At 44.9% G+C, this 16,101-nt stretch overlaps 1 protein-coding gene across 1 annotated transcript; it reads right to left on the bottom strand.

The window, feature by feature from the left end:
* Positions 1–1,224: 1,224 nt before the first annotated feature.
* Positions 1,225–2,073, bottom strand: LOC116967594 (probable G-protein coupled receptor 139). The gene has a single exon (XM_033014210.1). It carries the CDS (start codon positions 2,071–2,073, stop codon positions 1,225–1,227), a length of 849 nt encoding a protein of 282 aa, XP_032870101.1.
* Between the last annotated feature and the right edge of the window lie 14,028 nt (positions 2,074–16,101).

Here is a 16,101-nt window from a genome sequence, read left to right on the forward strand (position 1 = left end):
GAGAACAGGACATTAGTGGGGATGAAATTGAAGTAAAATGTAGAATAGATATGTTAGTTATGAGAAGGTGACAACAAAGCAAACAGAGATGTTGTAATCGGGGACAGTCAGACTGGTCGGAGAACCGGGAAGGGAGAGGGATGGAGAGGGTACAGGTTTGAAGGAGGTGGGAGGAAATTAATGCGCGAACAAAGAGGTCACCTACGAACTAGTCTTCAATGTCGAGCGCGTGACATAGGAAATATAGAGGGGCTAGTAACTTACAATACATTGGACATTGGTATAACATTTAATTCCACGAAGAGTCCTGCAAAAGATGCCTGCTCTGGGTGGAACCAAATTTACGGAATATTCTGGCACTTACGGAACACTTGCAAGTTTGCGGATGACACTAAGCTGGGTGGCAGTATGAACTATGAAGAGGATGTCAGGAGGTTGCAGGGTGACCTGGACAGGTTGAGTGAGTGGGCAGATGCGTGGACGATGCAGTATAATATAGATACATGTGAGGTTATCAACAGGCAGTGAAGAAAGCTAATGGAATGTTGGCCTTCATAACAAGAGGATTTCAGTATAGGAGTAAAGAGGTTCTTCTGCAGTTGTATAGGGCTCTGGTGAGAGCACGTCTGGAGTATTGTGTACAGTTTTGGTCTCCTAATTTGAGGAACGACATCCTTGTGATTGAAGCAGTGCAGCGTAGGTTCACGAGATTGATCCCTGGGATGACGGGACTGTCATATGAAGAAAGGTTGAAAACTTAGACTTGTTTTCACTGGAGTTTAGAAGGATGAGGGGGAAAATATAGAAACATATAAAATTATAAAAGGACTGGTCAAGCTAGATTCAGGAACAATTTTCCCAATGTTGGGCGAGTCGAGAACCAGTGGGCACATTCTTAAAATAAAGGGGAGGTCATTTAAGACTGAGGGGAGAACAACCTTTTTCACCCAGAGAGTTGTGAATATATGGAATTCCCTGCCACAGAGGGCAGTGGAGGCCAAGTCACTGGATGGATTTAAGAGAGAGTTAGATAGAGCTCTAGGAGCTAGTGGAGTAAAGGGATATGGGGAGAAGGCAGGCACGGGTTATTGATGGGGGATGATCAGCCATGATCACAATGAATGGCGGTGCTGGCTCGAAGGGCCGAATGGCCCCCTCTTGCACATATTTTCTATGTTTCTATGAATAGCGCGGTCATGTAAAATAATAGATTGAGGGGTGGCATCATTCCCCAACCCCAGTATTAGGCAACTGCCGCGCGGGTGTCACGAGTTGAACAATAAGACGCGGTAAATATGTAAGCGCGTTCTTCACCTCCAGCCTGAACTTCCTCTGTGTCAATCCGTAGATACACGTGTTGACGCAGGAGTTGAAGTTCATGAGCAAGATCCCTACTTCATTGGCGATGTAAGATGGGCTTGTGTGATCCCCGCCCGCGAAATTCACAGTAACCCGAGTGCAGAGGAAGGTTACAGCTGCCGTTGTCCACAGCAGAATGAAGGCGCTGGACACTGTGAATAGTAAAACGATGGACTTCCGCCGATTCTCCGTCTCAGTGTCCTTGCGATCAATTGCCTTCAGGCGGCGACGAACTCGGTTGGCCACTATGATGTTCCTGACCGTCAGTCCGTTGAAGAATAGAATTATTAGGAAGGGTAGTAAGGGGGCTGAGATTGAACACATCCACGAAAACAGCAACCACCAGCCGGAAATGAAGAATGCGCGTTTGGGTTGGCACTCCCATTCCACACTATCCACGGTGAAGCGTGACTCGTACATGAATTGAAAGGGAATGTATTTTAAGCAGCTCAGTGCGAACAGGGACACAATAACCGCGACGGCCGTCTTATCCGTGCAATAGGTGAGTCTCAGCTTTGGGCAGCAAATGCTGACAAAACGGTCAAAGGTGAAGGACATGGTTAACCAGACGGAAAAGTCCAGAGAAACTACCCGCATGTACATATTGGAAGGACAAATTGCGGAGAGGGAGAGGAAGGAGAAAGGGGTGTAGTACATGTAGATTTTGAACATTAACACGAGAGTGATGAGAACGAGGAGGTCGGTGATTGCCATCGCCACCATGTACCGGGTGATTCCTTTGGAGAGCCCGCACTTTCTCCGGCACAGGATCGCTGCTGTCAGTATGTTTGCTGGAGAAATAATAAAGTACAGCGAATTTAATAATTAAATGGACTACCGATGTAACGGAGTTATGGTTACTGTTGGATCTTACCAGTCTTGCGATCAACCGGACCTATCAGAAAAACATTCAGAGGAATAACTTTATAACTATACATGGCGTTCATGAGCAATGCCATGCATATTCCAAAAAATCATTCTTAAAAATAATTGTTGTCCTCGCAAACTCCCAAAGCGCTCGAGGATTTCTGATTAAATATCATCAATTTGAACTTTCCACTCTATTCTTTCTTTACCCTAGAACAAATAAAAAAATATACAGAACATCCTGGAAATATGCAGAAAGTAAGCGGGAACCTGCTTGAAGTTCATGCGCTCGATCCAAGAATCATCAGCCGGATTGACGGTGCGCATCAGAGTAAAATGGGCGGGATAGACACAAAAAGCTGGAGTAACTCAGCGAGACATGCAACATCTCCATTCATTCTCTCCGCTGAGTTACCCCAGCATTTTGTTTCTATCTTTGGTCTAAACCAGCATCTGCATTTCTTTCATACACATTTAATTGTTGATATCTGACGTGAAACATTGCCTTCGTTAGTCTGAGCAAAGACGCTGCTTCTGTTTACCAATATATTCTGATTTGCTTTCTGATATGGAGCAGTTGCGCGCGGATTCCTCTTTTGGCTTGTAAACATATCAAAATGTAAACCAAAGTGAAAACTACGGGATCTGGATATTTGATTTTGGATCAATTAGTGCTGCAGATACATAGCTATTCGGGAATCATCTCCGGGGGGAGACGAGATTCAACGCTTCGATATAAGTCGTTTCACCATGTATGGTCGGGGACGACATCAGAGAGAACAACTGCTGGGACAAGCGGCAAGGGAAGTCGAAAATAGCGAGCGTGGATGTGATGGTGGGGAAAGGATGAAGATTTATCGTTGGCGGATGAGCAGCCTGGGAGGAATGTACTCAGAAGCAGGGGAATTAATATTATCATTCATCTCACCCTATTACGCCGCTTAAGATCCCTATATCCCCAATCACCCGGTATCAATATCAACTGCGTCCTTCGGCCTCCCTTCCATCCCTCGCCCCATCCCCCGTCCACGTTAAACCAGATTCTAATACAATACTGGGGACGAAAAGAACGGCAGATGTTGGATTCCTCCATGGAACACGAAGTGCTCTTTTAATTCAACGGGTCAGGCAGCATCCCTGGCAGTCACCGGGAGGAGATTTTTTAAGTTCGTCGAACACAGTAGTGGAGTAACCCAGCGTCCGATCAGATAAAATGTTCAGACCCAAAACGACGCCTATCCATGTCCCCCAGAGATGCTGCGTGATCCTCTGAGTTACTCCAGCACTGCCTTCCAACATAATGTCTCGTTACAAACCCCTCTTTAAGCTTACACCCTGCAATTCCTATTTCCTCCTCGAGCGTCGCTGTCCCGAGCTCACCATTCACTTTCAATTCTGGATCCTTCATAAACTCAAATGTTTAATTATTTCAATGATTAAACCGATGATCTGGAAACTCGAGTTCAAGTTTACCACCACCCATCCCCCCCTTTACAACGATGCTTTAAATTCTCGTCTTGTCTACGCTTTAGAGGTGTGCCCGATGTATCTTCTAAACGGTTCCCTATCTATCCGTTTGCTGATGCTGCGGCCATGCGTATGAAGATTATTTATCTTTCTTCATAGCACTGCGGGTTACTGTTAGGTGCAGAAGATCACGCAAAAGGGCTGCCAGAGCACTCACGACTAATCAGACCAATAACACATTAAGCGACTGAAACACAGCTTACCAGGGATACCAAACGCCGCCATGATGGGATAGACAATTTCATTGACGTACAGCATTGGGTCACGTCCCATTCTGGAAGAGTCCCTGTGATTGCGTGAAGTCCGGGCGCATAATGTAGCAGGTAGCGCAGTTCAGATGCTCATTAATACTCGCTCCAACTCTCCAGTGAGATAGTGGAGTGACGGATCCCAGGTATTATTCACAGTCTCTTGAACAAATACATCTATTTCCGTACAGTGAAGTAATATCACCTATCCCTTGGCGGAGGAATGCTTTGTGCAAAAACATATGTATGAATCCGGGGACATATTACTGACCCTTTCGCTGAATCTATTGTACAACCGGGCAAGGCACCGTTGGTTTGTTATTGAATAGTATTAACAGAACGAACTTTTAAATATTTACCTCTATGGATCACAATTATAGGCACAGGAAAGGGAAGGATCATGACACAACGATTTGCTTAAGTTGTAGTTCGAATTCATAGGTGAATTATTCAGGAAAACAATGTGTAAAACTCATGTGGTCGAGTTGAAGGCTATCAAAACCCTCTTCGGACACAGCAGATATTGTACTGGGCAACATCGCCAATGAAATCTTCTCTTTAAACGTAGTTGACATCTTTGAAATTTGTCCGGGTCCTGATTCTTGGTGACTTTGATTTAAATCTTTTTATTTGAATTTCACAGCAATTTGCATACATACAATGATAACAGACAGTGACAGTCAAGGCATAATTGTGCAACAGTGCGTAAGCGACCCTCAAAGCCCTTACCCTTGCCCACCTTCAACCCACCCGAATCAGGTCGGAACCAAACGGGGACAAACAACACTCACATACATACACATCCACACAAATATGGTAGGATAAACGAAACAAAAAGTACTAAAAAAAAAAATATTTAAAAAAAAGGGTCACTAATAACAGTAAATAAGTAAGTAATTAAATATATAAGTGTGGGGAGAGGGGGGTTAAGGGGAGAGCAGCTGCAGTAGAGCAGTACAATGGTGGAGAGCACTCAGTCCTCTTCCGAGTCCGGGGACAAGTTGAGAGAGTTAACAAGTTCCAAGAAAGGGTTCCATGTATCCAGGATGTCTTGGTAGAGCCTTTGAGAGAGAACCTACGTTTAGCTTTAAATTGTAAAGCACCTCCTTAATCCAGCGGGCGTGTGTCGGTGGACAGGTGAGCCTCCAGTTAAGCAAGATCAGTCTCCGGGCTAACAAGGTTGTAAAAGCTAGGACCCGTTTCACCGCAACTGAGAGGTTCGTGTTGGGAGGGGTACCGAAAATGGCTGACAGTGGGTTTGGAGGAATAGTCTGGCCGTAGGCTCTGCTTATCAAGTCGAAAGCACTCCTCCAAAAGGCTGCTAGCTTAGGGCAAGACCAAAACATATGGCTATGGTTGGCAGGAGATTGATTACATCTGTTGCAGGTGTCCCTAACAGCGGGGTAAATTCTAGATAATCTTGCATTTGTGTAGTGGACTTTGTGAAGGACTTTGCATTGGGTTAGGCCATGACGGGCACATATGGAGGAAGAATGGATCAAATCCAAGGCAGATTCCCATTGCTGGTCTGTTAGTTTCGTATTCAGCTCACCCTCCCACGCAGCTTTTAATGAGGTATGAGGTTTCAATATAACCGACCCTAACAAGTTATACAAAACAGAGATGTATTTCTTCCGGTTGGGATCTAGAGCTACGAAGGTATCGGTCAGGGTTTCAGGGGGGCGATTTGGGAAATGGGGGAATGTCTTCTTCACAAAATCCCTAATCTGGAAAAAACGAAAAAGGTGGGAGTTTGGGAGGCTGTAGTTGGACGAGAGCTCCGCAAAGGACGAGAAAATGCCATCCTTGTATAGGTTTTTGATACTACTGATACCGTTGTTATGCCAGGTTTTGAATGCGTGGTCTGCACTTGAAGATTTAAAGATGTGGTTTTTAAGCTGTGGGGTCAAGATGGAAGGGCCTTGTAAACCGAAGTTTTTCCTGAGTTGACTCCATATCTTGAGCGAGAGAGACGCAATTGGGCCTGCACCCACAGATGTTATAGGAAGGGGGAGTTGGGAGCATAGGACAGACCGCAATGGGAGATGTGAACTCGCCTTTTCCATGTGTACCCAGGTCGGTAGGTGGTCGCAATCATCATTCATCATTCATCCAATACAGGAGTTTTTGCAAGTTAGCTGCCCAATAGTATCGCCTAAAGTCAGGAAATGCCAAACCGCCGTCACTCTTAGGAGACTGCAGTATCGCCTTTCGGATTCTAGCCGGTTTGCTACCCCATAAAAGTTTAGATATTGTCCTTTATAATTTATCAAAAAAAGATTTAGTGATAAGTATAGGGACGTGCTGGAAAAGATACAGGAATTTGGGTAGGACGACCATCTTGACCAGATTTATCCGGCCCACGAGGCCCACGAGGGATACTTTGTTTTTCTTTTAATCGGAGATTCATATTTCCCCGCGTCGACGCAATTTGCCTGCTTCTGCTTTGTGCTATATTTATTGAGTGTTTTGCGTTTAGAGATAAAGCGCGGAAACAGGCTCTTCGATCCACCGAATGCGCGCTGACTAACGATCACTCCGAAGAGTACCGCCATCCTACTGACTGGGGACAATTTACAGTTTCAACGAAGCCAATTAACCTACAAACCTGTATGTGTTTGGAGTGTGAGAGGAATCGGAGCACTCGGAGAAAACCCACACGGTCACAGGGAAAATGTACACACTCCGAACATACAGCAGCCGTAGTCAGTATCGAATCCGGGTCTATTTCACTCTAAAGCAGTAATTTTACTTCGGAGTCACGTGAGTCCAGTACGCATGCGTTTAATATAGTCTATCGCATTGCGTGACAACTGGCAGGGTGAAGTGATTCTCCTGCCAACAACAGACCTGAGGTAAGTTTTTCAAAACACTTTCAGGTTAAATCTTCTTGCAGGAACCTCTACTTAGAGGTCCTAGGCGCTCGGAACCGCGGAATGCGTATAGCGAGCGGCGGTAAATTCACCATTGAGCCGCTGGCAGCAAACCAGCGGCTTCATATGGTGGAAAACCCGCTCGGGAGACCGCGGGTAGCGGGGAGCGGACGGCGGGGATTCGCCTTCAAGCCGCTGGATGCGGAGCCAGCAGTTTCATATTGGTAGGTACACAAAATTGCTGGAGAAACTCAGCGGGTGCAGCAGCATCTATGCAGCGAAGGAAATAGGCAACGTTTCCTTCGTCGCCTATTTCCTTCGCTCCATAGATGCTGCTGCACCCGCTGAGTTTCTCCAGCAATTTTGTGTACCTTCGATCTTCCAGCATCTGCAGTTCCTTTTTGAACAGTTTCATATTGGTGCCGGGGAGGGCACCTGCATAGCCGCCCCGGAGACCGCGGGGAGCGGACGGGTGCGGATTCGACTTCGAGCCGCTGGTTGCGGTGCCAGCGGCTTCATATTGGTGCCGGGGACACCGGGACAGCTGCTCCGGAGACCATGGAATACGGGGAGCGATCGAGAACCCGCTCTGTAGACTGCGGGATGCGAGCAGCAGACGGCAGTAAGTATACCCCCCCCACCCCCCGACTTTGTAAATTTGCGGCTATCCCTTTGATAGGGACCGCGGGGATATCCCGGCTGCAGTTACTGCGCGGATACCCAGAGGGGGGGGGGGGGAGAGGGAGAAAGCCCCGGCAGGAGGCACCGTGGAGAAGCCCTGTTATAAGGGACCGCGGAGAAAACGCCGGGGGGGGGGGGGGGGGAGAAATAACCCGCTGTGGAGTGTTTCTACAAGGACCAGAGAGGAACCCCACCTGTAACAAACCACGACCACGAGACCAGGCTCGGGAGGAGTATTGCCCCGCAGCAGAAGGGTTTAAAAGGACTTGCAGGTAAATTCCTTACTCGAAGGTCGTTGTGTGCTGTTTTATGAGAATATGTTACAGCAATGGACGCCGGCGGGAGCAACTGTGGTCGCATATCCCACGTGGAGCGGTTGATGGATCGGAAGCTCCAATGTGACATGTGACTACAGAGTCTAGTCACCAGGGGGTCCTTGGACGTCCATAACAGCACCTTATTGAGGGCTGCATAATGCAAGTCCCTCGAAAGAGGGATGTATTAGGAGTCACTTCTCGGCTGACTCTGAAGACAGGGGTTTGGCGGAAGAAACCACAAGTGTGCAGGGGGTGCAGGAACAACACTGCCAGCAGCAGGAGCTCGACGAGTGGCCGTCGGGTTCAGGAAGGCCACATCATCACGCAAGACCTCACATCTTCGACGGCAGCACCCCTGCGCACCCACCAGCAAACCACGATGAACTGAAGCGGGCGAAAGCTTGAAGGCCGTACAACCAGGACAAAGGTCTTTTTTAGGCCACAGCCCAGAACGGCCTTCGTTGGGAGATGCGCCAACCTCGTACGTGAGCTCCACTACCTCCAGGAGCAGATGTAATCATGTACACATGTTTGAGGCAGCTCCTGGTCGGTTTTCATAAGTCCTCCCATTCGGATAAAGGTATGGAACCTCATCACTGATGTCTCCAGTCACGGATACAAGTTGGTAATTTTAAACTGGTTTGAATACTTACACTGGTTTGGGATAACACTAGATTAGTTTATACTGCACACAGGTATGGTTGGAATTGCCTTTCAAGACAAGGCTCACAAGAATGGGATGTGGACTGATCATTGTCAACAGCTTCAAACTGTATGTGCAATATAGACTTTTCTGAATAACTTCCATGTGATCATTTCCACTCACAGGGTTGAAGATATTTGAAATTTAACTGGATGAGGCAACGATTCATTCAATGGCGTTACAATGGGCTAACTCCAGTTTCCAGATTATTTACCAAATCACTACTCTCAGTGCTTCGACTGCACAGAGCAAACACATAAGTAGCATGGCCAATCTGGAGGATATTGAACATACTGTATTTCACTAAATTAGCCTTATCAGCCACATAGTTATATTTGAAGGATTGGTTCACATCCGTCCAGTTAAATTTAAATTAAGTTGATACCAACTGAAACTATTGATTGTTGGGACACAGTCATCCATTTATTGGTCTGGGATCAGCTCTGAGATAAAAAAATTAGACCTCTGCTATTTTTAGCTGAAGCAATCAAAGTCACTATGATGGACAGCTTTGCTCCACTAAAACCTCTTATCCGTAAAACTTCAGTCATTTCCAAACTGATGCTATTGCCCAAGATGTGTAATTTACTAATACCATCTCTAGTTACGGAGGCAGATGGAATTAGCACGAGTTATCAAGTGTTCAGTCATGGTATCAACTGCTCATGGACACCAGGTGCATTCTGGGCATTAAAGAGTGTGTAGATATGCATATAAGGCATGCACAAGTCCAAGGTGATACACTTTGGTGGTGGTATATGGTAATCACAAAGGTACAATCAAATCAAAGTATCCGGTGATAGTTTTACCAAACCACATTTAGCACTGGTGTATGCAAAATCAATGACAACACAGAATGAATGTGTGATCACTAAATATTTAATGACAATGTGGATTGATAGAACACTAACTATTGAGTTGCTGGCATCCAGTTTCAATCAACAGTGAACGAGGCATACAGTGGCGAAGGGTGCATTCTCGCTACACTAGGAAGGAATGTTCTTTTATGTCTTCCTCCATTTGGACTCAATAGACGAGTTTTGCAAAATACAGCAAGATTCCCGCTTCCGGGTTTTCATAGTGCCTGCCTGGGTTACACACCAATGGCTCCTGCTGAGGCGAAGAATGAACATAAAACCTTACATGGTTAATTCCGGATAAAAAAGATGCTGGTTCAGTTGTGATGTTGAAACCATCCACTGCATAATATAATCAATCAAAGACTCATGGACTCTGAGAGATCTTTTCTGCGGTTTAGGTTGTCAAACCATGAGCGTTAGAGTGCTCACTGCAGATTGCAGGGATAGCACCATATAGCATAGGAGATGGGAAGCATTGTTTATGCTTCCTTACGTTTAACACGGCATGGATGATTGACTCATTAAAATTCAGTTTTATGGGATTATAACATTAAGTTACTATTCCATTACTGTGCCTTTAGTACCTCCTAATCATTTGGCTGATGAGTACATAAACCACTCTGTCCGGTTCTCACCCTCAGATATCCAGAGAATGACGGTATCGTCAGCGTAAAACCTCCCAGGTTTAGGGACGCAGAGAAATGGGCTGTTAACATTGTACTACATCAATACACCGGTGGTCATCAGCAACATCCCTGCCCATGGTCATACTCACTTACTAGTGATTACGCCATGACACTGAGTACAGGGCATGGGTCCAGTCATTGCAACACTGGATAGGATGATCATATCTGCGCGCTATTATAACATGTTTCGTTTATGATTAATCAAGCAGATTAGACAGGGATACAAGACCAAACTAGAGTTGCATACACCATGGACCTTGGGTTGCGTGTGATCACGCATTTACACCAGTATGTCAAGGTTTCTAAGAGCTTTATAGACTGACAGCAATATTATTAGTTACATAAAATCTTGTTAGAAGGTATCACTACGAACCTTCTCCAGATGGTTATATGGGTCTGGCATATACAGGAGTGTACATTGACATTGAGTCTCACTCCACCAGGAGCGCTATATCAGCAGCAGGGATGGACCACATCCTAGCGGTTGCAGGATGGTCAAACTATTGATCTATCAAAATATTCAGAATAAACCTATTGCCAGATCAGGGATATTTGCCAACTCTATGTTAGGTATGGTTCATACTTCCTCGAGGTTGAGGGAGGTTACTATTGCCACTATTATTCATTAATAGCATCAACATGTCTATATCTATGTCATGCTTAAATGCATCCTTAATGTTCACTCATCATTGGCCTACTGATGCAGTTTATGACGCCTGGACTTGGTTCCAAGGCATGAAATCACAGAGCTTTAAAAGCTTCACGTAGTCACTCACGTGACTCCGAAGTAATATAGTAAGATTGAACGAGAACTTACCAGTTTGCAGTTTGATCTTTATTTTATGAGGAATAACGTTGAGGGATTACGTGCCATCCGCTCCCAGCCCTCTATCATAAAGTTCAACAGGTATTATGGTTCTCTTATCTTACTATGTTCAGTTCAACAACTGTTTTCTGTGATTTCACACCGCTGCTTTGAAGATCGACACGCATGCGTACTGGACGGGTAATCTTCACGTAATTCTTCACGTAATCCCTCAACGTTACTCATCATAAAATAAAGATCAAACTTCAAACTGGTAAATTCTCGTTTAATCTTACTATTTTATCGCTGCCCCGTTGTGCCGTCCATCGGTTCCGACTGTACGCTGTCGTAAAATAAACCCGTTGAAGGAGTAGTCGTCACACTAACAGAGAGAAACGATGTTGGATTAAAATCACCTAAACCCCTGCTCCAGTTCTATGGGAATCACATGAGATACATCCATGCAGCGTTGTTGATGACTGAGTAAAGGCTTCGGGTTCTTGGCAAAGTTTAAAGGAGATGAGATGGGCAAGTTTTCCAAACCGAGAGTGTTGGGTGCCATGAACACGCTGCCAGGGTGGTAGTGGAAGCACATACCCCTGGTGCTAATCAATCAGCATCTTCGCATCTATTGCTTGCCAGACTCCTGCAGCCTCCACCTCTCTTTCAGCTATCTCTACATCCGTGCCCACTACAACAGCGTGACGATTGATCCCGACCTGAAGCGTCGCTTATCAATTTTCTCCAGAGATGCAGCCTGAAGCATCGTAATTTACTCCAGCACGATGCTTCCTTTTTTTGTAAACTAGCCTCTGAAAGTCCTCGTTTCCGCGATTTCTCCGATCGCCGGCATGTGGCCTATAACATCCCGAAGCCCAGGTCTCCGGTTGCAAAGTGGCACTCCGAGCCGCGGAGTGTCTTCGACCATCCCGCCGACAGAGCCTGTACATCCGGCCGTCCGTAGCGGCAACTACGGAGGGTTTATGGCCCCGACCATGGATGAACAAGGGAGGCGGACTGACTGAAGGTTGTTGCCTTCCACCACAGTGAAGCATGCTGTGGTGGATGTCGGTGTTGGATGTTATTGTGTGTTCCTTTTTCAACTGTACCGCTGCTGGTAAATTCATTTCCCTGTACCTTGGTTGGTGCATGTGACAAATAAATTTGACTTTGACTTTGACTTCGACTTCTTGTGTTACCTTTCCTTCATGTCACAGTGTTTCCCGGGATCGTAATGGTTCTACTCGGGTGTCTGCAGTCCCCGAGCTACAAGCATTTAAGTCATATTTCTTAGTTCTGAATGTACACCGATGTGAAATAAACGTATGGATTAAGTTCGACATTGACATAATTATATTGATTGAAAATACACTAGATTATAATGACTGAATCTGAATTCCGACACCAATTTATTTCGATGCACATGTTTAACATTTTTCAGTGCACGTTGAGCGGGTAAATGCTTCGTGTTTGAAGGAAATCGCGGTGCAAGTTATATTTTTACAGAGATGGCGGAGGGAGTCTAGGACGTGCTGCCAAGGGTGGCGGCGGAATTAGATTCCATGGAGGCATTTAAGAACCTTTTGTATGGGCACATTGATATGCAGGGAATGTGGACCAGGTGGAATGGGAAGCCAAAGGAGATTAGTTTAACGTGGCATTATATCAGGCATGGACGTTGTGGGCCGAGAGCCCTGTCGGTGTTCATCACTGGGCATTGGGAGTAGGGAGTTGACATGGATAGAAAATTGGTTGGCAGACCGGAAGCAAAGAGTAGGAGCGAACGGGTCCCCAGAATAGCAGGCAGTGGCGAGTGGAGTGCCGCAAGGCTCGGTGTTGGGGCCGCAACTGTTTACCATATATATTAAAGATTTGGAAGAGGGAATTAGGAGCAACACTAGCAAGTTTGCAGATGACACAAATCTGGGTGGCAGTGTGAGCTGTGAAGAGGATGTTAGGAGGTTGCAGGGTGACCTGGACAGGTTGAGTGAGTGGGCAGATGCGTGACAGATGCAGTATAATACAGATAAATGTGAGGTTATCCACTTTGGCGGCAAAAACAAGGGGGCAGATTATTATCTCAATGAGGTTAGGTTACGTAAGGGGGAGGTGCAGCGAGACCTGGGAATCCTTGTACATCGATCGCTGAAAGTTGGCTTACAGGTACAGCAGGCACTGAAGAAAGCTAATGGAATGTTCGCCTTTATAACAAGAGGATTTCAGTATAGGGGTAAAGAGGTTCTTCTGCAGTTGTATAGGGCTCTGGTGAGACCACGTCTGGAGTATTGTGTACAGTTTTGGTCTCCTAATTTGAGGAAGGACATCCTTGTGATTGAAGCAGTGCAGCGTAGGTTCACGAGATTGATCCATGGGATGGCGGGAATGTCATATGAGGAAAGATTGAAAATACTGGGCTTGTATTCACTGGAGTTTAGAAGGATGAGAGGATATCTTATAGAAACATGTAAAATTATAAAAGGACTGGCCACGCTAGATGCAGGAAAAATCTTCCCAATGTTGGGCGAGTCCGGAACCAGGAGCCACAGTCTGAGAATAAAGGGGAGGTCATTTATGATTGAGGTGAGAAAAAACGTTTTCACCCAGAGAGTTGTGAATCACCCCCCCCCCCCCCCCCCCCCCCCACCCACCCCCCTAGTCACTCCTCCCACCAAGAAAACACTATGACTATATAGAAACATAGAAACATAGAAATTAGGTGCAGGAGTAGGCCATTTGGCCCTTCGAGCCTGCACCGCCATTCAATATGATCATGGCTGATCATCCATCTCAGTATCCCGTACCTGCCTTGTAATGTTATATGCATGTTATATGCATGTAAAAGATGTATTTATTGTCAAATTCGATGTTGCTCTTCCAGGGAGATGCTAACTGCATTTTGATGTACACTGGCAATGACAATTAAAGTTGAATCTGAATCTGAATTTGTGGAATTCCCTGCAACAGAGGGCAGTAGAGGCCAAGTCACTGGATGGATTTAAGAGAGAGTTGGATGGAGCTCTAGGGCTAGTGGAATCAAGGGATATGGGGAGAAGGCGGGCACGGGTTATCGATAGGGGACGATCAGCCTTGATCAGACTGAATGGCGATGCTGGCTCGAAGGGCCGAATGGCATCCTCCTGCACTTAGTTTCTATGTTTCTATTTGCTTGTGTGCATGTATAGAATCGGTATCTTTGCACTATTTCTGTTGGTTTTGGTGGGAAATTAACAATTAACGGCTCCTTACATTCCTCGTACGTTTTACTAGCGGGCTTAGCAGGCTGCAGCAACGCACGTAGGGTGTGATAACCCTTGCTTCCTAAACCTGTAAGGAACAATGCTCTTTTCTTCTCTTCTGAAGTGACATCGTTTGAAGTGAAAGTATAACCAGATTCTAACTGAGGCACATTCCCAACTATTGTATTAGCCATGGTTAGACTGTTGCTGCTCAGGTACACAGTGCGCCATCCTCTTACACAATGTTCTCTGCAATGGACTTAATTCCTTTATAATATCACTGAACAGTTATCTAGTTACTTCACTACCAATTATTCTCTTATACTAATCGATTTATACTAATATACCAATATAATAATATACTAATATAATAATTGGGAGGAGAGAGGATATTACTAATAATAATATACTAATATAATAATATACTAATATACTACATGCAATGCACACATATTATCTAAATTATTGTTATCAATAAACAATACAGTAAATTCATAAAGTCCAGCTTTTGCTGCGATGTATTCACTGTTCTTTTTTTTTATTAATAGATTTTTATTGGAGGGGAAAAAAATCACAGTACATCTGACATATGGCATTACATATTCCTCCATTTGTTTTTATAAATAATAATAATAGTAATATAAACAAAATAACCCTAACCACCCTCCTAAACACCCCTTGGCAGCTTATTTTTTCACAATCCAAATATATCACAAAATCAAATGCACTTTTTAACGATAATAAAGTAAGAAAACAGAATAAAGGCGGATCCCCACTTACTGTCAAGTGCCCTCAGTCAATAGGTAGTTCCTTTACACCCTCAAAGTATGATAAAAAGGGTTCCCATTTCAAATAAAACTTTTTCACAGTTAATCTTTTCTAGCCTTAAAAAAAAACATGACGTCTTCCAGCCAAGCAGCGGCAGATGCAGGAGTGGTAGATTTCCAGGCCAGCAAGATTCTCCTACGGGCCAAAAGTGATGTAAATGTAATGATATCAGACTGGGTTGTATTTAAACCCAAGGTTTTATCTGTTACACCAAATACAGCTACAAGCGGGCAAGGTCTCACTGTCATCCCAAGGACTTCACTGATGGTTTTAAAAACCACTGCCCAGTAGTTAACAAGTTCGGGGCAAGACCAGAATGCATGAGCTAGATTGGCTGGAGAGAACGAACACCTGTCACAGCCAGCGTCCGTCCCTGAATATATGTTAGCAAGCCTGGCTTTGCTTAAATGAACCCTGTGTAAAACTTTAAATTGTATGAGCCCCAATCTATCACATGATGACGAGGAGTGGACATTTTACAGCGCTTCTGTCCAGCATTCCTCAGACAGATCCATACAAAGGTTATCCTCCCACCTAGCATTAACTTTGTTCAGGTGTTGATCTCCTAAATACATAAATTGAGAATATACTGCAGAGATCAGTCCTTTATTTGCAAAGGTAAGAGTGAGTTTATCCAACACTGTGACAGGAGGGAGATCAGGAAAAGAAGGAAATGTTTTCATGACAAAGTGGCGGACCTGAAGATATTTAAAGAAATGATTATGTGGGAGGCCATGTTTTTTGTGTAGGTTGTCCAACCTATCAAATATGTTGTTAGTGTATACATCCTTAATGCACATAAGACCATTCAAACCCTACTGTCGAAAGGTTGAGTCAAGTGTAGAGGGGGGGAATAAATGGGTACTATGAATGGGACCCAGAACTGAAGCTGATGTAAGCTTATAAAGGCAACAACATTGGTTAGAAATTTGATGGTGGATAGTACGGCAGCATTGGATGTAAATCTAGAGGGTTTCAATGGCAGGGAGGAATATACTAAAGCTGGGAGAGACGAGGAGTAACAGGATTGTGATTCAAGCAGACGCCAGTCTGTATCTGGTCGGTGGAGCCAGAATAATATATTTTGGATATTGGATGCCCGGTAATATTA

Source organism: Amblyraja radiata, chromosome 40, assembly GCF_010909765.2.
Source record: "Amblyraja radiata isolate CabotCenter1 chromosome 40, sAmbRad1.1.pri, whole genome shotgun sequence".
Classification (NCBI taxonomy): domain Eukaryota; kingdom Metazoa; phylum Chordata; class Chondrichthyes; order Rajiformes; family Rajidae; genus Amblyraja; species Amblyraja radiata.

Bases quoted from the DNA above. Each gene is read 5' to 3' on its own strand.
- LOC116967594 (XM_033014210.1), bottom strand. From the start codon at position 2,073: ATGGCAATCACCGACCTCCTCGTTCTCATCACTCTCGTGTTAATGTTC.